This window comes from Macaca fascicularis, chromosome 5 (assembly GCF_037993035.2).
Source record: "Macaca fascicularis isolate 582-1 chromosome 5, T2T-MFA8v1.1".
NCBI lineage: Eukaryota > Metazoa > Chordata > Mammalia > Primates > Cercopithecidae > Macaca > Macaca fascicularis.
In genome coordinates, this window is record NC_088379.1 from 79,827,003 (window position 1) to 79,851,867 (window position 24,865).

At 38.3% G+C, this 24,865-nt stretch overlaps 1 protein-coding gene across 2 annotated transcripts in view; it reads left to right on the forward strand.

Moving 5' to 3' along the window:
• Positions 1-5,778: 5,778 nt before the first annotated feature.
• Positions 5,779-24,865, forward strand: part of CHIC2 (cysteine rich hydrophobic domain 2) — a 55,063-nt gene continuing 35,976 nt past the window's right edge. The window contains exons 1-4 of one of the 2 annotated variants that reach the window (XR_012434919.1): positions 5,779-6,228; positions 21,111-21,165; positions 21,303-21,458; positions 22,969-23,122. Coding sequence is in view for 1 of the 2 variants with exons in the window: in XM_005555280.5 (XP_005555337.1) it covers positions 6,110-6,228; positions 21,111-21,165; positions 21,303-21,458 (330 nt within the window). In the remaining variant the exon portion in view is untranslated. The remainder of the gene's footprint in view (positions 6,229-21,110; positions 21,166-21,302; positions 21,459-22,968; positions 23,123-24,865) is intronic. The other variant, XM_005555280.5, reaches the window with a different exon arrangement.

Consider the following 24,865-nt stretch of genomic DNA (forward strand, 5'->3'; position numbering starts at 1 on the left):
ATTGTGCCATTGCACTCCAGCCTGGGCGACAAGAGTACACTCCATCTCGAAAAAAATAAAATAAAATAAAAAATAAATACATACATACATACATAAAAAATAAAAATGCACACCTGATAGTGTCACTGCCTGGCTTCACATCCTCGGCTCCTTTGCTTTTGGCATGCATTTCAGATTTCTTACAGAGGCCACCAAGTTTCCACCAGCCTCTTTGACCACAACTCTAGTCTGGCTCTGCCTTCCTCACTATGATCCATCCACACTGGGTTTGTTTTGTACCTCATTTGAGCTGTGCTCTTTTCTACTTCAAGGTCTTTAAACATGCTATTCCCACTGTCTGGAGCTTTCTCCTCTCTTCTCTCTACTTCTTTACCTCCATACCTTTGCTTAGTTCATCAGCTTACATGTCATTTTCCCAGAGAATAAATCCTGAGTTTTTGGAGTGAGTTAGGTGGGTTTACTACTCCCGTGGACCCTTGTGCTTCTGCAGAGAACTGATCACAATTCTAATAGTTATTTATTTTTATAATTATCTGTCAGTCCTCCCCAATGGACTTTATGCTCACGAAGGCAGGGGCTGTGTTTGGTTTACTGCTAAATCCCTAGTTCCTGGCACAGTGTGTGACACATGAGAAGCATTCAATGCAGGTTTGTGGAATGAATGAATGAGTGAACAAATGAGGGTTTATATGCTTTCTCAAGTCAGCTTGGGCTGTGTGATATTGTGAAATACGTATCTGGTTTTTGACTCTGTTTCCTGGCATACAACACCTAAAATGCTTAGAAACTCCAAAGCAATGTCTTTCTGTATGCTAGTGAGTTGACTGTAGGCTGGCAGCTCCTAGGTAGCTTCAGGATGAGAGCTGGTCACCAGAAGGGGCTGAAGATTAAGTCAATGGTCAGTGGTTTAATCAATCATGCCTACATAATGAAGCCTCCATAAAACCCAGAAGGAACAGGATTCTGAGAGCTGCCAGACAGCTAAACACATGGAGGATTACAGGGAGGTGAACAAGAACTCATCCATGTGCTGGCAAAGCAGAGCACCCTGACTCTGTGGGGACAGAAGCTCCTGCACCCAGGACCCTTCCAGACCTCACCCTCTGTGTCTCTTCATCTGGCTGTTTATTTGTAACCCTTAAAATATCCTTCTTGGCTGGGTGTGGTGGCTCATGCCTGTAATCTGAGCACTTTTGGGAGGCCAAGGTGGGCAGATTACTTGAGCCCAGGAGTTGGAGACCAGCCTGGGCAACATGGTGAAACCCCATCTCTACAAAAAATGTAAAAATTAGCTGGGTGTGGTGGTGCATGCCTGCATTCCCAGTTACTTGGGAAGCTGAAGTGGGAGCATTGCTTGGGCCCAGGGAGGTTGAGGCTGCAGTGAGTGGTGATTGTACCTCTGTCTCAATAAATGAAATGAAATGGAATATCCTTCTTAAGAAACCAGCAAACCTGTTTCCCTGAGTTCTGTGAGCTACTCTAACAAATTAGTTGAACCTGAGGAGGGTGTTGTGGGAACCCCAATTTATAGCCGGTCAGTCAGAAGTTCTGGAGACCTGGCCTTTTGACTGGTGTTTGAAGTGGAGGGTGGAGTCTTGCCCACTGAGCCCTCACCCTGTAGGATTTGATGCTATCTCCAGGTAGAGAGTGTTGGAATTGAATTAGGACATACAGCTGGTGCCCCACTGCAGAGTTGAGATTGCTTGCTTGTTGGTGGGGAAAACCCCCCACACATCTGGTCACAGAGGTCTTCTGTGTTGGTTGTGGTTGTTAAGTGGGAGAACAGGAAAAAGCACATTGAGTGTATTTTGTTCCACACAAACAGGCCGCTGTACAAAATACCATACACTGTGTCTTAGTCCCTTTGGGTTGCTCCAATCAAATATCATAAACTATGTGACTTATAAACAAACATTTATTTCTCACAGTTTTGGAAACTGGGAAGTCCAAGATCAAATGGCTGGCAGATTTGGTGTCTGGTGAAGGTGTTCGTCCTTGTATAGATGGTTGTCTTCTTGCTGTGTTCGAAGACAGTGGAAAGGGCAAACCAGCTCTCTGGGGCCTCTTTTATAAGGGCACTAATCCCATTCATGAGGACTCAGCCTTCATAACCTAATCACCTCTGAAACGCCCTAATATTTCCTAATACCATCACCTTGAGGGCCAGGATATCAACATACAAATTTGGGGGGATATAAACATTCAGTACATTGTAGCCTGGGTGGCTGAAACAACAGAAATTTAGCTTACAGTTCCTGATAATTTGGGTCCTGGTGACAGTCCTCTTCCTGGCTTGCAGATGACTCTCTTCTTTCCATGTCCCCATGGCACAGAGAGATCGCAAACTATCTAGTATTTCTTCTTATAAGGGCACAAATTCCATCATGAGGGCGCCAGCCTCTTGACCTCATCTCAACCTAATCACCTCCAAAGGCTCCATTTCCAAATACCATAACATTGAGGGATAGGACTTCAACATATGAATTTGGGGATGGGGGACACAATTCAGTCCATAGTACATGCATGATCTCATTTGATCCTCCAGAAACCCATGACATAGTTTCCATTTGAAGATGAAGAAAAGGAAGTTTAGAAAGGTGAGGCTGCCAATGGCCATTCTGCGAGGTAGAAATGGAACTGGGAAGTTTTCAAATCTAGGGAATTAACTAAGGAATATTTGCCTTAAAAACAAGTCTTGCTGACTCCCGAGGCCCGGAGACGTTATCTAGTTTGGTTTTGAGCCATTTGGTCTGAAGGTAAATATAAAAATATGTGAGGCGAGAATGTAAAGAGAAACTCCAATGAAGAGGAGGCTATGGAGGGATGGGCATTTAGCAAGGTGCAGGGGAGTACCTGGACACAGAGTGAGAGGATCCTGGAAAAGCGGCTTGTCTCCAGGAAGCAATTGGGGGAAGGAGTTTCACAGGAAACTGGATCCTGGAAGGTTGGTGGGGCGGAGGGGAGGTGGGGGGTTGGAATTATGATGTCAATTCTCATCAGGAAAATGTTTGACTCATGTCCACTCACCCCTTTGGCCTTGTTCCTAGGTCCCACACCCTTTTGCTGGCTCTGACAGGTTTTTCAGAGCAGAAAAAAGAAGAAAACACACACACACACACACACACACACACACACAGAGAGAAAGGAAAAAAGAAAAAGAAAAGGCATTTCCCTCCCTGCACCATATACCCAGGCAGTGGGAGTTACAAAGATCTCTCTGCTGAATAGATCTTAGAATAAGAACATTTCTCCCACATCGAGCCAGTGTGAAGATAAGGGTGAGGTTCTCACAGTCCTCTGAAGCCTAATTAAATCACAGTGTTCTGGAAAGAGCGCTAGTAACACTATATCTCAATTCAGATAACATTTATTAAGCTCCTTTTCTGAAGCAGGAACTGTGGAAGGTGCTAGAGTTTTAAGGAGCTCTGTGTCGCTTCCTCCATCTTTGGGAAGTTGTCAGGTATGTGATGATTTAGATACTTTGGGGCACCAGCCCCTTATCTTGACCACAGGTGTGGGCTGTGCCAGGATATACTGACCCTTCTTATTCTCTTTCTTATCTTCCCATTTGCAGCTCTTCCATTAACTGAGTGCAGCCACTAGTCTCCTGGCTCCTGCCAAGAAAGAAATTCAGAGGCTGAGGAGGGAGGATGGCTTGAGCTGAGGAGTTCAAGGCTGCAGTGAGCTACGATGGTGCCACTGCACTCCAACCTGGGTGAGAGAGTGAGACTCTGTCTTTAAAAAAAAAACAAAAAGACATTCAGGAAAGCTTGGCCCACTCAATTAGACCATTAAATCTTAAATTGTCACATGGCCTTGAGAAAGCCACATAGCATCTCTGAAGTATAGCATATCATAGCATCTCTGAAACATAGCATATCTGAAAATAAATACACCCTTTTTGCTCACCTCACAGGTTCTTAGGGGAATATTAAATGATGTATTATGCACATGCTTTATAAGCAGTTAAATATTACATAATGCTGTGGTGACCCTCATAGGGTTGATAAGCTGCAGAGCCTTAAGCATCACCTATTATCACCCTGTATTTATTGTGTGCTGGGCCCTCTTCTGAGCACTTCGCAGATCTTAAGCCCTTGAATCTGCTGAGCATCCCAAAGGGGCAGGTACTGAACAGGGAGGTTGAGTGACTTGTCCAGGGTCGCACAGTAAGTAGCAGAGCTGAGATTCAAGGCCAGGTAGTCAGGTTCCAGAACCCACATTGTTAAATACCAGACCAAGCTGCCTCCTGTGTGCCCCGCTGATACTCCCTGTGTCTTCCTCCAGGAGCCCCTGGCAGAGATGACAATTGCTTGCCTTAACAATAGATAAGCTACCGGAAGGCAGGGCCTGTGCCTCATTCACACACCCCCACAGTGCCTGCCACATAGCTAGAGTTCAGGAGATAATTGTTGAATGAACAAATATCCTCCAGGGAGGCATACAATAAGTCTGATACAACTACTGTGTTTTCCTTCATCTTTTCTTGGCTAACCACACCAATTTCCTTCAGTTGTTTCCAATAGGAGGTTGGCATTTCTCACTGTCCTCATTGACCTCCTTTGCACTTTCTCCACGTCAACAGTGACCCATCTAAAGCTGACTACTGTGACATGAACACTGCACTTGGAGAATAGCCTGACCAGCGCTGGGCTCAGTAGAACTATCCTTTCTTCTCCCATGATGTGTCCTCACTGTCCAGGACTCTCTTCTCAGAAGCCCTTCCCCTGTACTGTTTATATGCTTAATGATACCAAGTACCCGAAGTGACCCTTCAACTGTTACGAGGCAGATAAGTAGACTCCATTAAACCTTTTCCTTCCTTCTTCCCCTCCTTCCTTTTTTTTCTCTCTCCCATTCTTCTTTCATTCTTTCTCGTCCTTCCATCCTTTCTTCCTTCCTGCCTCCTTTTCTTCCTCCCCTCCTCCCTTTCTTTCAGGTCTTTTTTTGTGGTAGGAACTGGTAAGAAAAGGAAAGGGATTCCCTAAGGTTTTAAGGAAACAACAACACAAACCAGGTTATGTTTGGTGAGGGAGCTAGGGCAAGAAACTGCGTCTTCTAATATGGAATCCAGGTAATTTATCAGTTTTTTTTTTTGTTTTTTTTTTTGTTTTTTTTTTTCATAGCATGACTACTGTGAGATTTCTTGTAAGAAAAAAAAAAAAAAAATACCAGCATCGTTGGCCTCATATATTGGATTATATTTAAGGGGATCAAGGGACAAGATGTTTGAATTTGGAGATGTCTTGGAAAATCCTGTGGTGGACACACATGTTTGCAATGTCTCTGCTGGACTCCTGAAATTGGGAAAAAAGAGACTCTGGTACTCATCATAGACTCAAAACCTGAGAAAAAGCGAGATGCGATTATTAGAGAAACCGGCATGGCACGCACAAAAATGTGTCTATTCCAGCCAGGGCTTTTTCTTTTCAGTTGTTTGTTTTGGTTAGAGATGACTTTGGGGAACTGAATGTCCCACTGGACATTCCGAGCTGCGTTGTCGGAGTCGTAGGTCACCGCTTCCAGTCAGCAGAGCCGCCGCCCCCCGGGTCCGCGACCCAGGAGCTGCGGGCGGGGCCGCGCCGGCGGGAGCGCGCGCCTCGGGCGCCGTCCGCGGGTGGAAGCAGAGGAAAGACGGCGGCCTGGGAGCGCGCGAGGCCGCCCGTGCGCGCGCCCGCCCGCCCGCCAGCCAGCCAGTCCGCGCGCCCACGCGCCCACGCACGCTCCCGCCCACCCGTAGGCCCGGGAAGTCTCGCGATGCCGTAGCCGGCTGCTCCCGCTGCGGGTGGCTCAGGCTGTTGCTGTGGTTGCCTGAGTTGCTGCTGCGGCGGCGGCAGCGGCGTCTGTGCTTGTGGAGGTGTTGGCCTCTGGGCGGATGTTGACATTGTGTTGTTGTTATTGCTGATGGTAATGGCGGCGGCGGTGGCGGCGACGGTCCCGACCCCATCTCCTCTGTAGCGGGAGCCGAGAGAGCCGACAGCGAACTCCGCGGCCTCGGAGCCGGCGGCAGCGGCGACCCCCCCTCAGCCTCCGCCGCCTCGCCCGCGGGTACCCCGGCGCCAATCCCGGGAGTCAGGCCCCTTTGGGCAGGGGCTCTCGGAGGCTCAGGATGGCGGATTTCGACGAAATCTATGAGGAAGAGGAGGACGAGGAGCGGGCCCTGGAGGAGCAGCTGCTCAAGTACTCGCCGGACCCGGTGGTCGTCCGCGGCTCCGGTCACGTCACCGTGTAAGGCCCGGAGAAGGGCGAGGGCGGGAGGTGCGGGCTGGGGTGGGCCCCGTTACTCCACGGGAGCGCGGTTTCCCCTGTGTCCGTCGGATGTCGGTGGCCTTCGGAAAGAGTCGGCGACCAGGAAGTGAGAACTTGGCTTATTTTCATTTGTTTGGGTCTCCGAAGTGGGGACGGACGCTGTCCTTCCTCCTCCACACACCCCTTTAGCAGGCCCTACAGGCCCGGGCGATGTGACGATCCCAGTAGGCACGGGTTTTCATTAGGGTCTGTCCTGCGGGCCACCCTTCCCCTTCAGGGTGTATTGACGGGGAGCCTCCTTGTTTTCTCGCCCAGTTATCCTGTGGTTCTCTGTGCCTTTGCACCCAGTGACATGGCTCAGAGGCCAGATCTGGGTCGTGTGAGACCCCAGTGACAATTGGCAGCGAAGCTCCCTGTCGTGTCTGTTTCACACATACCCACAGTTCTCCCAGTTCTTCCACACATTTCCGCACAACTGATGCAAGTTCTTGTAGTTGTACGTGATAAAAATACATAGTTGAACACAAATTTAAGATGTGCAGAAAGAAATATGTTTACAACAACAACAAAAAACTACGTGAGGGACATACACTCTGCTCAGGTTGCTGAGGGAAAACTGTAGTCCTGAAGTTCCTCCTTGGGGCACGAACTTGGGGCTTCTTAATTTGGAAAGTCCCACTAGTAACATTAAAAGTTTGGTATTAAACAATAAGGAATGAAAGCTTTCAGAAAGACCATGACAAATAAAGGAATGTGAAGACTTGAACCAAATAATGAGCTGTCCGGAAGCAGGAAGTTTTGTAATGTTTCTCTATGAAGTCCACAGTTTTGTACCACTTGATGTATTGATACTCTCCCGTTTTAGATCTCTTGTTCAAATCATAGATCAAACTTCCATACTTGCCAGGTATCTCTGTACTTCTTCACTTTTTCAGTAAAAGAGCCAGCAAGCCTGAAAATATCTGGAATAGTCTTCATTATATTTTGGTGAAGAGTGAGTGGGATGTGCTGTGAATAACTTAGGGAAACAGTAAGACTTCTCATACAAGTTTGTCAGCAAAATAATTGCATTTCTCATATGACCAGCCGTATTGTTGTTTGAGTATGCTTATGTAATGCTTTGATTTCTTTAGCACCTGTTAGTTTATATTCAGGTGACTTAACAGGGTAAAAACACTGCATAATTGCCATCACAGCACCATGACAAGACAGTGGAATTTATCACCACAGTAATACTTTCTAAGTGTTGTCACCAGCTTAAGAAATACAACCAAATATCATGGATGTTAAACTTTTAACATATATCACAGAATTCATAACCTGCCGTTTGATTTTATTTTGACTTTTATGACCTTTTTGCATTGTTTTAAGCCTCAGGAGTATGTGGATGCTTAAAGAAGTGATTTCCACACTTTGTCATGCCGTCTATCCCTCCTTCTACATTCCTCATATCAAAGAAAAGCTAAATCTTGTCATTTAAAAAGACGCCGCTGTAGTTGTAATGTTACCTCTGTTAAGGAGAAGAAAAACTAAGCACTTTGTTGAAAGTGGAAAATGTAATAGTGGACAAAGTGCTCAGAACCTAAGTAATCAGTAAACTTGATTGTGGTTGGCTACCTGGAGAGATTAATAGGGTAGCAAAGAATTATTAGTGGTTTTCAAACTTAGCTGTCCATTAGAATCCTGGGTGACTTTAAAAAAAGACCCTTGTCTTTGCTCTACCCCAGGCCAGTTGAAGGCCAGGTACTAAGTGAGGGTCCTAGGCATGGATAGTTAAAATTATAAATAAATAAATAATACAATCTCACAGGTGATTCTCATGTGTAGCCAAGATTGAAAAGTATTCCAGGTTATAGGGAGAGACTATCTATCTTCAATAAACAGTATGCCTTTTTACATTGGGAGTTAAATCTCTGATCTTCCTCAGCAACTTTCTTCTTCTCCCATTTATCTTGGTTCTGGGCTCTGGGTTAAAATCTATCTCAGCTACTTCCTGGATAAATTGTTTATTCATGACCTTTAGTTGAGATGGGGGTAGTTACAGTCGATACCTTTTAAGATTATTAAGGATTAAATGAGATGGTACATGAAAAGAATTTATTGCCGTGTGTGGTACTATGTTCAGTAGATACTAGTTTTTATTATTCTCCTCAGATACAGTTTTACACTTTGAGAAACAGGTGTAAAACAAAGTACTAAAAAATTAGAATTGCCGTTGTCAAACATAACAGTGATTCACTTTAGTGTTATTTTTCCATTTCTAAGCAATGTGTATGTGCTTAAATTACTGTTTGAAGTATTTTGATGACAATAAGGATCTTTCTGCATTGAAAACTTAAGCCTATTTTGTGGCACATAGGTAATAATACAAAACTTTTTTTTTTTTTTTTTAACATGGCTCTGTCATGCATAATTCCCAGGCACACTAGCACACTATGCCAATAGATAGCCCAGTTAGCACCTATAAAGGTTTTTAGAATTGGTGCATATGTGTTACTATGACTGTTGAGGACATTCAGTTTTTCTTGCTTTAAATATAAATGGGAGGAGCTATTAGAACAGTTGTAGTAAGACTGGCTAAATTTGTCACTGCCCCTCACACCCCCTCCCCCACCTTTTTTTTTTTTAACTGAGGTGCTGATCAGAGCAGTCTTCCCTTACCAATTTGAAAGTAATTGACCATGTAAACTGAATCATCTGTAGTCTAGATCAGTCTGGAAGGATATAGATCAATCCATATGTTTTTCACAGATGTAACTTTGAGTAGGCCTTTACAGTTGACTATTTCTGCTCTTTTTTTCTACTTTAATATATTACAATACTACTGTTTATTTTTAGAAACTATTGTATTCTCACGTGACATGATTGGCATGTCATTGTGGTGATGTGAGAAAGAAAGTTACCTTCCATTCTCTAGGTTGGTCTCTAGGCATAATCAGATTTTTGTGACATAGGATGCAACATGTCTAATTTGCCTAAAGTCTGCTTTAAAGTGGCTTTTAATACAAATATTTTCCTTTTTTAAAATACAAATGTTTTCATCCTGACCCCAAATCAGACTTATTTTTTATACTTCTCTCATGATCAGTATTCTTTTCTGACATTCTTCTGTTAAGTATAATATTTCCCTTCATTGTTAGATTTCTATGTAGCAATATGGAGAAATCTTGTGCAGAAGCATATTTTGAGGAAAGTGGTATTGGAAGGAAGGAAGATAAATGATAAATTCCTATTATTGCATAATATTTTGGTACATGTAACCTAAAATACTTACACTTACGATTCAATTAAAAGTAGATTTTCTTTTTGCTTTCGTGGTGACTTCTCATATAACTGACAATGAGGAAAAATAGTTTCTAAAAGCAACAGTAATACTGTAAAAAGACTATTAGGTAGTCTTGATCAGATTGGTTAATATTTTAAAATTACGGAGTTCCTTATGTTTCAAAATATATTTGCAAAATATGTTGATCATTTATTGAAGAGTTTCATTTTTCACAGTAATAACTCTAAAAGATGTGTCAGTCTAAAAGTTAGAATTTAAAAGTAGTTTTAGGCCAATATTTCCTAGGTAATCTATCATTATAACAGACATTATTTGCTCCCATCCCCACTTTATACCCTTGTTATATCAGAATCAAACTTGGGACTTTCCTAGAGTATGTATACTCTTTGACTTCTAACTCAAGCCCTGTCATAGAGCCAAGTTATTTTGCTGAGATTTGTTTCTAATGTTATTCCCTTGTAATTTTACTGTGTCTTCATGTACTCTCTTCTGAGGTGTAATCTTACCATCTCCACAAATAATTCCTTATCCTTCAACACCAGTTTTTATCAATGGCTGTCAGAAACCACTTTTTGCTTGTTTTCCTTCCAGATATGTTATGGAAGATTAAATATTTAGAAATGTGACTTGAAAATGTTTGGAAAGTACATTGGGATGATTTTTGAATAAGAGACATCACAAGAACACCTTAGTGTTTATCGATTTTTCAAATGGTAGAGTTAGTAAAAAATTGTCTTGAAATGTGTCAGTATTTCGGGACTGCTACTAGATGCTGTGGTTAGCAGTAAGAGACCTGAATGTGAGTTGCCAAATTACAGAATCATTTCAATAAAACAATTTCATTAAACTTTATAATTCCTACCTCTTTCTCCCACCCAGCATAATATTTAAGACATATTCTATTTATTTCTAAAGCTTAAGCTTTCTGTTTTCAAATTTTTGAAGGCCTCATTAATGTATCTCCACAGGATATAAAGTTCTTGCGGGCAGGGGTTGTGTTTATTGATCTTTCTTTATTCTTTAATATAGTGTCTAGAATACTATAGTTCCTATAGTATTTTCTAAATGAACGAAGTAATTGTATACATCTTTGGATTTTGTCAGAATTGCCAAATGAATCACTGTTTTCTTCTCTTTCTGCATCTCCTAACAAAGGCAAACGATATTCTGTAACTACTTATCACATTGAAAAGATAAATGCCTCCTCTGTTTTAAAAAATGGAATCTGGTAATTGTGAGGAAATTATCAAATTAAGGTAGTTTTTTTTGATAACTCTTTTTGTTTTTTTTTCTTAAGAGTTGTTTTTTTTTTTTTTTTGAGACAGAGTCTTGCCCTGTCATCCAAGCTTGTGGGCAGTGGCCCGATCACAGCCCACTGTAGCCTTGACCTCCTGGCTCTAGTGATCCTCCTTTCTCAGTCTCCCAAGTAGCTAGAACTACAGGTACACGCTGCTATTCCTGGCTAATTTTTTTTAAAAAATATTTTTTTGGTTTTTGTAGAGATGGGGCTTCACTGTGTTGCCCAGGCTGGTTTTGAACTCCTGGCTTCAAGTGTTCCTCCTGTCTCAGCCCCACCAAATGCTGGGATTGTATGTATAAGCCATCATGTGTGGCCTCCCAGAGATTTTTCTTATTCCATATAGTTTGAGAGGAAATTAATTTGATTATAATTTGGACATATCTTTGGTAATATGAAGAAAAAATTCTGTGCGTTTTATTTGGACCAACTACTAAAACTTCTTAATACATAGATTTTCTTGAAGAAATGAGAACTATGATAATTAACTGAGGTTTCAAAGTTTTTACTGTATCTAAATTTGAGAATTTATATGACATTTTGGTCCAAAGAGTTCAGTGTTGGATTTTTACCTACCAAGGGATATGAAATTGATTAGTACTTAAAATTTTATATGACTAGCTAAGTAGAAAAGAGGGATTAAATGGTGAAAAGTAAATTATATGTAATTATTATGATAGTAAATAATCAAATACTATTCTAAATAATTTAAATAAATAATATTACTCTAAAGAATAATACTATTAAGTTGAGATCTACTCTTGATTTCCAGCTGGAGTTTATACTGTTAACAGGTTAAAGGCCCAGGATATTAGGCTAGCTGTATACTCAGAAAGAAATCTTTCAAATATCTGATAGCTATGTCTGGCTTAGGTTTCTAATCTGCTATAAAGCTATTTAGATTTTATTCTTAATAAAATTAAGCTTTAAATATAACATGTAGCAACAGATGCTCTTAAGTATCCTTTTAGTGTCTTCCATGTAAGATTGTGTGTGTGTGTGTGCTGTGTATGTGTGTGTGACTTTTGACCCAATCAGAATCTTGGGTCTGGAAGGGAAGAGTTTAGGGATTTTTAGTTTTGGTAAGAGTGCTATGTGATTCTGTCAGACATATTTGGGAAGTAATAGATGGTACTGTGGAAAAAGTATGGTCTTTGATATCAGGCAAATTGGTTTCAATTCTCAGTCACTTCCTAACAGTAACCATAAGCAAATTAACCTTTCCCAACTTCAGTTTTTTCTTCTGGGAAAGAGGATAATATATCCACCTTAGAGGTTATGTGTGAGTCAGAATTTATCTAATTAATAGGCATTCAACAAATTATTACTTATGACATACTTTGATGTTTAACCCTGCATGCACATTTTTTGGTTACTCTTTACCATTTTGTGGGATGTCAGTCTAAAATGTGATGTATGCTTTTCTGCTTTAAAACAAGATTCTGAGCATAGATCAGAATTATCTAATTGACTAGAGGAATAATTTAATCAAAAATGGCTATGAGATTGGTACACAGTGATGCATTAGTGGCCCTGAGGTATGTTGGAGTTTGAGAACCTTCTCTAAATGGGACTTTCATTTAAATTTCATATGTGGGCTGTTCTTTTTGGTTTACTTTCCTCTCTCTTTGTAATTGATCAGCTGTACTTGGAAGTAAAACAGCCAGCCTTATTAGAAATGCATATAAAGTAAGACAAGTTCATTCTGATTGTTGAATGTAGATGCTTGGGTTTCGATGCTTGGGTTTTAGTACTTGGATTTTACAATATTTATTTTGTTTTATCAGAGTATATTTTGCTTAATCTTTGATTATCAGCTGTCTTATTGAGGTTTCCTGATAAGTAATTTAATGAGTATTTGTTAAATGACCATTTTTCTGCCAGGTATTGCACAAGGCTCTAGGTATACAATGAAACCCAAAATGAAACACACATAGTTTCTGCCTTCATGGAGTTTACAGCTAATAGACAAATTTTGTCTGATAAAATTGCAGTGAAGGAAATGGATGAGATCCTGTGATTGAAAATAATGTGATTAGGGAGAACCTCTCTGAGGAAGCTAACATTTAGGAAGGACGAGAGTCCTGTCAAGAGCCCCTGGATCTGGAGAACAGCAGGTACCAAGACTCCAAGCCAAAACAAGCTTGACTTGCCTGAGGAACTGAAAGGATACCTCTATATTATGGCTAGAATATAGTGAACAAAGGGGATAATGTCTTGAAATGAGGTTAGAGAGTTCAGTAGGGGCCAGAAAGGATTGCAAAGGGATTAAGATGAAATTTAGAAGGTTATTGAAGTAGCCTCCATAAGATGTGATAGTGGCCCTAGCTAGGGTATTGATCTCTAGATTAAATGAGTTATTACAATTCTGGGTATAAACCATCAAATTTCACAGCTTTTCCTATGATGTATGGAAATACATAGCAATGGCCACTTTTGCTGTCTGATTCCTCAGTTGTTGTGTGTGTTTTGGTCTGTTTATTTTTTAATTTTAGCTTTGTGTAGGCTGACGTTAAATAACTGGCTACTTTTACTGTTCACTGGGAATTATTTTGATGGCATACCTGCACTTTTTGTTCTGCTGCTGGGGCAGCTAGTATGCCAAGAGAATAGCATGTGCTGGAATTAGAGGGAGTCCCACAAGGTCATAGATTTTTGAAGTGGGAACCCTCGTAAACGTGATATCCTTTAGCTATAAGGTGTGTGGTATGTGACAGCCCTCAGTACATGATCCGTTAGATTTGAGGAAAAAATTGTGTTTTTTATATCTTACATTTAAAACTCAGTTGCATCCACAGGAGCTGAAATGTTCTCACAATGTCCCTGAAGAATAATTTTTTTCTCCTTAAGCTTTTTTTCTGTCCCACTATCTACTTGGATAGAGTTGGTTGGATTTGAAGGTTACCTAACTTTGTTATTTTGATTGATAAAAAGTGAATGTACTATATATAGTGAGCTTCCTGCAAGAGCTTCTTGTTTTATTCTCTTTGATCTTGCATTGTAGTCATAATGTGGGCTTTGGTTAGTTCAGTGGTGGAGTTCCTATGTACCCAGTCTCCTTTCTTGGTCTTTTCTAAACTACTCAATTATAAATGTTACTTGAAATGAATATTTTTGTTAGTCTGTATTGTAAATCAGTTCAACCATATATTTTGCTTAAGTGAACATAATTTAGCGTCATTCTTTTGCTCTTGAGTTATAGAAGTATGAAGAATATTCTAAAATATGTATAAATCAGATATACAAAAATTTTTTTCTTCAGTACAGAAAATTTAAAAGTTGTTTAGATCAGCTGCATCCCTATATAATCAGAAGTTAGTTATACTGTGCATTTTCGTGGGTATACACTTGTATAACTTTCACTGCTTAACAACATATGTAATCTGTTAATAATGGATATTATAACCTTAATAATTAAAAATGAATAAAATGCTAATGCTAGATTATTATAAGACTATGTATAATGGTGAGGTTTATGATAGAGTAAATTTAACACATGCTTTAGAGAATTAAGTCTTTGATTTCACTGGTTTCCTGAATGAGATTAAACTTTCATGAAACCGGATGAACTCAAATATTGTTCAGAATGTGGTTACAGAGTTAAAATTTTTAGAATTTATTCTGAAACCCAAAAATGTGTCTCTAACTCCAGGGTTTCTGTATCTTTTGGATAAATGGAGTATACTTTCAATTAGATCCCATCCTCTTTGAGCTACATTGATATTCAGACATATGTTGAATCAACCAGATAAACATAAAGCATGATTTATATACATCAAAGCCTGTTAGTTTTTTTCCGTAATTATGACTTTATCTCCAAAAGTAGCTAAAAATTTGAGTTCATTGAACTCAAAGTTCAGCATTAGGAAATAAGCTCTCTCTGCATGTGCCATCTGTATAACCCATGTGTTCAGTTTGAAATTTCTAGTTCATATGCTCATAGGTCTTGTCATATCTATAGGAAGATAAAAATTCTCTGTATCTGTGGATTTGTACAGGTTGAATGTCTCATAATCCAGAATATCCAAAATGGAATTCATGATCTACACCCCAAATCAACTTCAACGGCAGCCTTCCATTGTCGGTTGATGGCAGATTGAGGACACTATTTGTTTAGCTCAAAAACTTTTTGATATGTTCTTGATTTTCCTCTTTCTCTTTCACTGCATCCATTTTGTCTTGACATTTTGGCTCTGTCTTCAAAATCTGGCCCTATTTTGCCACCTACACGGCTGGAGTGAGTTGCCAGTATCCCTTCTGCCTTACACTTAATATATTTCTTAAGTCAGGCATGCTGGCATGTACCTGTAATCCCACCTACATGGGAGGCTGAGACAGAAAGATCACTTGAGCCCATGAGTTTGAAACTACCCTGGGCAACATAGCAAGAATCCATCTAAATTACAAAAAAATATATATATATATTTTCTTCCGCCTGTCTCCACCTTTCCACTTTTGCCTCTCCTCTTATACAGTCATTTTGGTACATCTGCTATAGTGATCCTTTAAAACATAAGTCAGTTCAAGTCTTTTCTCTGTATCAGGCCCCTCAAAGGTTCCCCATCTTCTTCAGAGTCCTTTTAATGTTCTGCAAGACCCTCCCTCATCTGGCCCATCATTACTTGTCTGCTGATATCAGTTTCTTCTTACTATTGGCTTCAGTTTATTTTGACTTATAGTTATCGATGGCTTTACTACATCTTGACTTCATTTTAAGCCCTCTCTGTAAGCCCTCTCTCTGTCAGCTCTGCATGTTACCATCTATTTGTCTTATGTTCAGATACCTCAAGAGAGAGCTAATTGAGTTAGTTAATGTTATCTAAGTTAGGTAGGACTGTTTGGCCTTGCCATTCCACGTGCTGCTAGCCAGCCCAGGGATTAGCTGTTCTTAAAGCAGATGTCCACTTGTGATCTAGTTAGCCAAAGTATAGGGAGTTCCTAGTTAGGCATGCAGAGTAACAGACTACACTCTCTAGTATACATGGTTTTGAGCTGTGTAGCATCTTTTCAGATTGTTGTATTATAATTAATTATAAGATATTTCTGTTTTAAATATTTCACTGTTAAAAATATCACTGTAACTCAGAAGAAAAGAAACATTGAACATATATTTTTGATTAAGGGCAAAACAAGTTGAAGCAGCAGATTCTTGCATTTCTGCATTTAAAAGGCAAAATTCATTATGAGTTCAAAACATGTCTTAATTTAAAATGATAGTTCAGTAGTGAATGCCAGGAGACATTGTTAATATAAGAAGATATAAGGAACACAGAAGACGTAAAAACTGAAGTAAGAGGGACAGAGGATTATATGGACTTGAACTATGGAAAAAATTGAAATGCATTCAAGAAAACTGTTGATTAGTGAACCCAAATTTCCCTGTTTACTTATCTTAAAATACCTAGTTAATGCCAAATAAAATATTCAAATAAGAAAACAAAATTAGGATGGTATTGTACGTTATAAAATATTTGTCTGCTGGGTGTGGTGGCTTACGCCTGTAATCCCAATACTTTGGGAGGCCAAGGTGGGCGGATCACTTGAGGTCAGGTGTTCGCGACCAGCCTGGCCAACATGGTGAAACACTGTCTCTACTAAAAATACAAAAATTAGCCTGGCATGGTGGCAAGCACCTGTAATCCTAGGTACTTGGGAAGCTGAGCCATGAGAATCGCTTGAACCTGGGAGGCAGAGGTTATAGTGAGATGAGATCATGCCACTGCACTCCAGCCTGAGCAACAAAACGAGCCTGTCTCAAAAAAATAAAATAAAATAAAATACTCGTCAATTATTTAGTTAACAGCAACTATGCATTGCTGAAAAATAGCTGTTATTTAAAAAAACAACAAATGACACAAAATGTCTTTAATACCCCCTCCGTAAAATAACACTACAGAATACTTGATTATTCATTAACATATCTGTGCCACTGCAGCTATTTTCTCTTGATACATTTCTGGAAGTAGAATTACTGGATCAAAGGGTAGGATTTTTTTTTTTTTTTTTTTTTTTTTTTTGAGACTCAGTCTTACTGTTGTTGGCCCAGGCTGGAGTGCAATGATGCAATCTCGGCTCACTGCAACCTCCGCCTCTGGGTTCCAGCAATTCTCCTACCTCAGCCTCCCGAATAGCGGAGATTACAGGCGCCCACTACCACATCCGGCTAATTTTTGCATTTTTAGAGTGACGGGGTTTCACCATGTTGGCCAGGCTGGTCTCGAATTCCTGACCTCAGGTGATCCACCTGCCTCGGCCTCCCAAAGTGCTGGGATTACAGGCATGAGCCACCACACCCAGCCAGGGTAGGAATATTTTTTAAGACCCCTTTTACGTACTACCAGATTGCACTCCTGAAAATTCTATCAACTTGTGAGATTTTTGTTCTTTTTAGTTAAGATCATGATATACTGAATTTTCTTCTTCAACGTTTTCCTCCATTGAGAAAGATGGTAAAAATACTGAAGATATATAAATAAATCTAAAATGAAAGGGAGGGAAGGTGAAGAAGTTTATGTTCAATGATATTTCCATGTTTTTGGTTTACAAATTTCATATTTAATGGTTGTTTAATATTCTGTTATATTGAGATAATTAACCATTCCTAAAATGTTATAGATACATTTTTATATTTGTGAATAAAGATTCAATGAACTTGTTTATGCATAAATTTAATCCACATTTCAAGTTATTTTTTAGGTAATATTACATTTCTAAAGAGACAAAGATATAAATATTTTCAGTGCCAAATTAATCTGAAATGGTTGTAACAATTTATAGTTCCATTGATAGTGTGTGATATTTTTCCATCTTGACCTTCTTGCCAACATAAAATATTTTTTAAATGTAATTTTATTAGTCTTGTAGATAACTGGATTAAGATGCCACCTACTTTAAATCATATTTTAAAAAATTATCCAAGTGCTACTTCTAGCTTTTTGGATTAGTAGAGTGTTTGGTTATTAGAGTCTGAAGGGGGTTTGGCTTCCTACTCAGTGCAGGAATCGTTGCTCTTCTTTCAAGTACATCAAATTATTATTTTATTGGATGAAACTTGGCCTTTCTGATACTGTGCTGAGCCAATTATACTTTGTCTTAGAATAAAGGAAATGATTTTTACCATATTTAAAAACTTTTATGTAAACTTGTGGGTACATTTATAATGCTGTCAATTGAAAGCAAAACATATATGCCATTTTCATTCTAACAGTCTCTGCCTTCTGCTGAACTTAAGAAACCAGAACTAAGGTATTGTCAAAATTAAGTGGTTTGTGTCAAAAATAAATCATTAGAGGTGATATTTTACAGTTATATTATCAAACAAGAAGTGTGACTTTTCTTATCCATTTAATAAAATAGGATGGTCTTGCTAAAATTCTACCTGATACTATTGTTTTGGTTGGTCTAGATTTGGAAAAAAAAAGAGAGAAGGTTTTGGCAGGGATGAAAAACATAGCAAAGGAGATATTTGCTGTGGCCTATGCCAAATAAGAAATTCTGACGTTCAAGCTCTTTGCCTGGAGAAAGCATGCTATATGAAAGAAGACTTGCTGAAAAGAGTGATTTTCTACTACTCTGATGAGAACAGTCTTATTAGTAAAGAAGTGTGTAGGAAAGCCTGGATTGTGGTAGTTTGAATAATGAATGAGAGGTAACGTAAAGATGGTTAATGTAAAGGAGTCTTTCAAAACATTAGTTGAGGAGGGAAAGAAATAGATGCCATCAGACATTGAGAGAGAAGAAGAAATAGGGATTCACAGTCTCAGGTGGATAGACTAATTCAGGTTTGTAGGCTGTGTTTAAGTAGCCTGAAGCAAGGTAGAAATACAGTGGATGCAGTGAAGACTAGAGGAGATGCAACCAGAAGTAAATGGTTAGTTTTTGGAAGTTTTCCTCCATTGAGAGATGGTAAAATTACTGAAGATATAAAAGTAAGTCCAAAAATAAAAGGGAGGGAAGGTAAAGCAGTTTATATTCAATGACTTTTTTTTCTCTCAGAGTTGACAACTGTGGTTATTTGCAAAAAAATGTTGTGAGGATAAAGTGGAGTACCTAAAGACAGGTGCCACAACTACGGAGTATGGAAAAGGGAACTTATTGGGGATGAATAAATATTGTTAAAATAATACTCACTGAGGTTAGGAATAAGATATGTATTTTATATATATATTTATTAATAGTGATGCATTTATAAATGTGATTTTTCTCCAGTAGCTCCAGGCAGTGTGAAGAAAGTAAATAATTTAATTGAACCTGGGTTGGCAAGGGACACTGTAGAGATGATTAAGGGTGTTTGTTGGAGTACGTTCAAAATGATTGACTGTAGTTCTGGCAAATAAGGAAGGAAATGGAGTCATAGGGAGCTATGGAGGGGTAGGAAGTAGTAAATTACAACCAGAGGCCAAAAAACAAATTTAGTAAGGATGGGAGAAATGAAATGATTGATGGCAGTGGTAAGAGGAGAATTTTACAGTTCAGAATTTCAGAGGTGATACAGTCCCAAGTGATGACAATATGCAGAATATATCACAGTGAGTAGGTTGCTGAATTAGATGGAGGTGCAGGAGGTAAAGTTATTTAGAATAGATAAGGTCAGGAGTGAACTGTAGTTGAGGATTTCTAAGGAAAGAGTGGCATTTCAACAGGGTTTGTGGTTAAAGTGAAGATACGTACAGGTATGTGGTGCTTAACTATGGGGACTATTCTGATAAATGGGTCGGTAGGCAATTTCATCATTGTGCAGACATCACAGAGGGTGTGTATACAAACTTAAATGTTGTAGCCTACTACACATCTAGGCTATATGATATATAGCCCATAGCCCTTACGCTACAAACCTGTACAGTGTGTTACTGTACTGTGTATTGTAGGCAGTTATAACACAGTGGTAAGTTTCGTGTATCTAAACATAGAGAAGATACAGTAAAAACACAGTATTAAAATCTTGTGGGACCACCTTCAAGTATGTCCTGACTGAAACATTGTTATATGGCACATGACTAGGTTTAAGGTTTGTTTTGTTTTTTAAGATAAGATGTAAGGAGGTATCCTGATAGCTGCAGATCAACAGATTGAGGGTTTCAGAGGAAAGTGTTAAAGGAGTTTGGAATGGAAAAGGTCCGTCAGGAAAGATAAACCTGAATTTGATGATGATGAGAAAGCTGGATAACAGATTGGAGTGGTTTGCACTGAGTTATGACTATAGACTGGAGGAATGTAGAAATAGTGAAATGGGTGTATGTAGGATATGAGTAAAACAAGCCTGTTTCAAGATTCCGTTTAGATTTAGGTGTAAAGTTGGAGTTCCCCCTTCGAAACTTTACAGTGTGTATTACATGAACTTTCAAAATTATCTCAAATTACATAAAAGTAAAATTGGTCTCATATGTGATTTCTCAAGGAAACAAAGGAAGCTGTAAAAGCCATAAAAGCCTGTATTGAAATTTTGCATGGAATGTGCTCAATAGTTGTGATTTGAATGAATTCTCTTTTCTCCAAGTACTGGTAGACTTCTGATAGATAAAAGCAAAATAGGTTGTTTTTGTTTTGTCTTTTATCTTCTTGTTATATTTACCATTCTTTGAAAATAGTTTAAATCTTTTATCAATTCTAAAGCCATGGAATATTTTAACCATGATTCAAGAAAAGATCTTTTAGGTAATAGGAATAGATATAGGTATAGTACATGTCTACATTTTCTTTCATACCATCTAATGCACTGACAAATAGGTATTGAATGGAACCTAAGAGAGTTCTTGGTAGCACTTTGTCCGTTCCTACTTTTTTATTTTTTCTCTCCCTTTTTCCTTATTCTTCCCCTTCCCCACTCTTTTTCCTGCATTTTGCTTCTCATCTTATTGCTTGTGTAGGACACCTGCTAAAATTCACAGCTATTGTTTGTTTCCACCAATAACATTAAAAGCTGGAAAAAATTGCTATCCCACCCATTAAAATAATATGCTTTGTAGTTAACTTTTTAAGATATAAAGGTGGTAGCTCAAATTAAATGAACCATTTATATTTTTGTTTACATACTGCTGGTTAATTAACATTCAGCCCCTTATCATTATGCAAAAGTTTCCGTTTAACTGCTAAAATAATTGCTTGTTACATTTCATAAATTGCTTATTACAGTTATTTTATCTCAAACTTCCATTTTATGTCTCAAACTTCCTCCTTATGTGAAAATGCTTTCTATTGACTTGACCTTTAAATTAAATGGTCTATATTTTTGGCAGCAGTGACATGTAATAACATATTCTTCTTATTTTTTAAAAATAGATTTGGACTGAGCAACAAATTTGAATCAGAATTCCCTTCTTCATTAACTGGAAAAGTGAGTGTCTCATTTTTGTACTATTTGTATGCCTCAAAATGACAGTTTTCTGAGAAAATTAGAAAAAAGTATGCTTATCAGTCATGTTTTTTGACATTAATATTGCATTGTTATTATTTCTTAAAATTTTTCTTTAGGTAGCTCCTGAAGAATTTAAAGCCAGCATCAACAGAGTTAACAGTTGTCTTAAGAAGAACCTTCCCGTTAATGTACGTTGGCTACTTTGTGGCTGCCTTTGTTGCTGCTGCACGTTAGGTTGCAGTATGTGGCCAGTTATTTGCCTCAGTAAAAGGGTAAGTTGAATTATATATTATAATTTAAATTTAGAAGTGGACAAGCAAGTCTTGCATTTATCTAGTTTTTATTTTTATATTGAATGAATCACCTATCCTGAATATAACATGAATCCAGGAGAGGAGTGAGTCAGTAAAGTTACTATATATCCAAGTGCTGTTATTAAATAGCCATCTAAAAATTATATTTGTAATTTTAGGAGCAGAGTAGTGTATAGCATTGTCTCTATTTGTACATTGATGGTGGTGTGGTATAGTGATCAAGGATGCTGGCTTCAGCTCTACCATTTATCTCTATGACCTTAGGCATATTTCCTAACCTCTTTCAACCCTACTTGACAAAACTGTAAAATATTCACATGTTCATCTACTACTTGAATAGGATTATTGTAAAGGTATAATGGAAATGTTTGGAAAGCTCTTAGCTGAATAGCTCAAAGGAAGTGGTTAATAAGTATTAATTAATAGTATTCTTACTAATAGTAAGATAGTACCATTACAAGAAATAAAATGGTTATGATGGTTGTTTCTAGTTGGTAAGATTATGGGACATTGTTTTCTTCTTTTTATATTTTACAAGTTTTCTGTAGTGAGCACAAAGTGATTCTGTAATAAAAAAATAATAATTTTAAAGACTCATTATTTTGACTACTTATAATAAAAAATTCTGGCCAGGCACAGTGGCTCATGCCTGCAATTTCAACACTTTGAGAGGCCAAGGCAGGAGGATCGCTTGAGGTCAGAAGTTCAAGGCCAGTCTGGCCAACATGATAAAACCCTGTCTCTACTAAAAGTACAAAAAATTAGGTGTGGTGGCAGGTGCCTGTAATCCCAGTTAGTCAGGAGACTGAGGCAGGAGAATCGCTTGAACGTGGGAGGCAGAGGTTGCAGTGAGCTGAGATCGCGCCGTTGCACTCCAGCCTGGGCAACAATAGTGAAACTCTGTCTCAAAAAACAAACAAATATAATTTTAAGATGTTGGTAGAGATATGACAAATTATTACAGATTGAATGCATTATATTTTTGTTAAATTTTTTAAAAATGGTATTTATATGTATAAAAATGATATTTTTTTATTTTTTAAAAAACATGTATTTAAAAAAAATAGAGACAGGGTTTCACTATGTTGCCCAGGCTGGTCTCGAACTTCTGGGCTCGAGCAGTCTGCCCTCCTTGGCGTCTCTTAAGTGCTGGAATTATAGGCGTGAGCCACTGCACCCAGCCAAAAATGTTATTTTGTTAAGATGAAAATGAATGAACTTTTTTTTTGTGGCTACGTTTTGATAACCAGTAAGAGTAGGAAGTATGGATAAGCTAATTCTCTTTGTCCCTTGATTTCTGTTACAAAATAGAAGATATATTCCTACTAAAAGTTTTTAAATTGGTACATTCTATTGATAGGAAGGAGTTAATGCCTTTGTAATAGAATGACTTTTGTGATATTTACTTCAATATTTCTAATATTCCTTTTTTCTAAAAATGGTTATTTTTTTCCATCGTTCTCACCAGATTACCTTTACACCACAGAACATTTTTTCGTCTCTGGATCCACAGTTGATTTTGTTGCTCTTGTAGTTTGGATCCCCTCACTCCCTTCTGCTATGTGGGCATTTCCATTGTTTCAGTGCCTGCTATGTCTCACTTGATTGGTAATTGCTATCAGGTAACCCAAAAAATCGTAAGAGTTTTAATACTGTAGATACCTTTGAGATCTGACTTTTTTGTTTGTGCTTGGTTTTGTTTTGATACCCTTTTTTTAAACCTTTAAATGAGTAGCATAAGATACTGCAGTGTTTGTACAGTGTATTTAGAAAATAAAGGTAAATGAGTTAAACTTTGCATTCTTATCAACTTGAGATCCTTTTTGAAATGCCTTCATTAAATTCCTTATGTGAGATGTAAGATTGACTTTTTTAAGCTAATTTCATCTGTAGTTTCTGAAAGTACATTTCATTTAGCATTGTAGTGTTCAGTCTAAGGTCTCTCTTTGTATTTTATATGACTAGATGGAATATTTATTTGATACATTTAATTTTATACGGACTACTATCCAGGGAGCATAAACAAACATGACTTGCTTTTTAAAAAAGGCATACATATCTGTGTCTTGGGTGTAAACTGTTATATAACCATGGTAAGAGTGACACTTCATGCGTGTGTGAAGGATATTACAGGCCCTGGAGAAAGAGGTGCTTTGTAAGATGGGGGCAAAATAATTTGGATTTTTTTCCTTTTTTTTTTTAAATTATACTTTAAGTTCTGGGGTACATGTGCAGAACGTGCAGGTTTGTTATGTAGGTATACATCTGCCATGGTGGTTTTCTGCACGCATCAGCCCATCATCTACATTAGGTATTTCTCCTAATGCTATCCCTTCCCTACCCCACAACCCTGACAGGCCCTGGTGTGTGATGTTCCCCTCTAGAGCAGGGATTTTTAATGTTTTATTTGCCATAAATCCTTTTGATGGTTTAGGGAAGCCTATGAATACTATCTTAGATGCTTCATATATATATTTAAAAACATTTAATGTATTCTAAATGTATAAGGTAAAATACATGGGATTACAAAGGAAACCGATTATATAAAATATAGTTATCAAAATACTAGAAAACTTCAATGTGATTTATAAATATGTTTATTAATGCATACAAAATAAGATAGCAACAGATCCATGGTAATAATATGATAGGAAGAATCTGTGATTTCTTTAAGTGATGAAGGTACACATCCTGTTTAGTCTATTGCAGTTAGTTACATACATGCATGACCTAAGGAAATGTAATGCATTTCAGTTAGTGGTTAAAAAGATGTGTTTTCATTTCACTCACTTTCACAGACTGCCAGAATTCTGTCTAAGTACTGCATGTTAAGAACCCTCGATTGAGAGGCATGAGATAAAAAATTGCCAGCCTGTGAATTTCTGTTTTCTTACTTGTGATGTGAAATCCTTTTATATGCTTAGAATGGTCTCCGACTCTAAGACATATCAGGACCAAAGGCATACTTGATACGCAGCTCAGTGTTTTTACTTTCTTTTCTTTTTTTTTTTTTTTTTTACTTTCTTGATATTATTCACTGATTTGGAAAACTGCAGTTCTGTCTTGCCTTTAAAATCCATCCCCTCACAAGGTCAGGAGATTGAGACCATACTGGCCAACATGGTGAAACCCCATCTCTACTAAAAATATAAAAATAGCTGGGCATGGTGGCACGTGCCTGTAATCCCAGCTACTTGGGAGGCTGAGGCAGGAGAATCATTTGAACCACGGAGTTGGAGGTTCTGTCTCAAAAAAAAAAAAAAAAAAAAATCTATCCCCAACTTAGTGCCCTCTTTTTATGATCTGTTATTATTCCCAAGACCTTGTTTTTATTCTGTTCTATTATTATTATTGTTACTATTTTT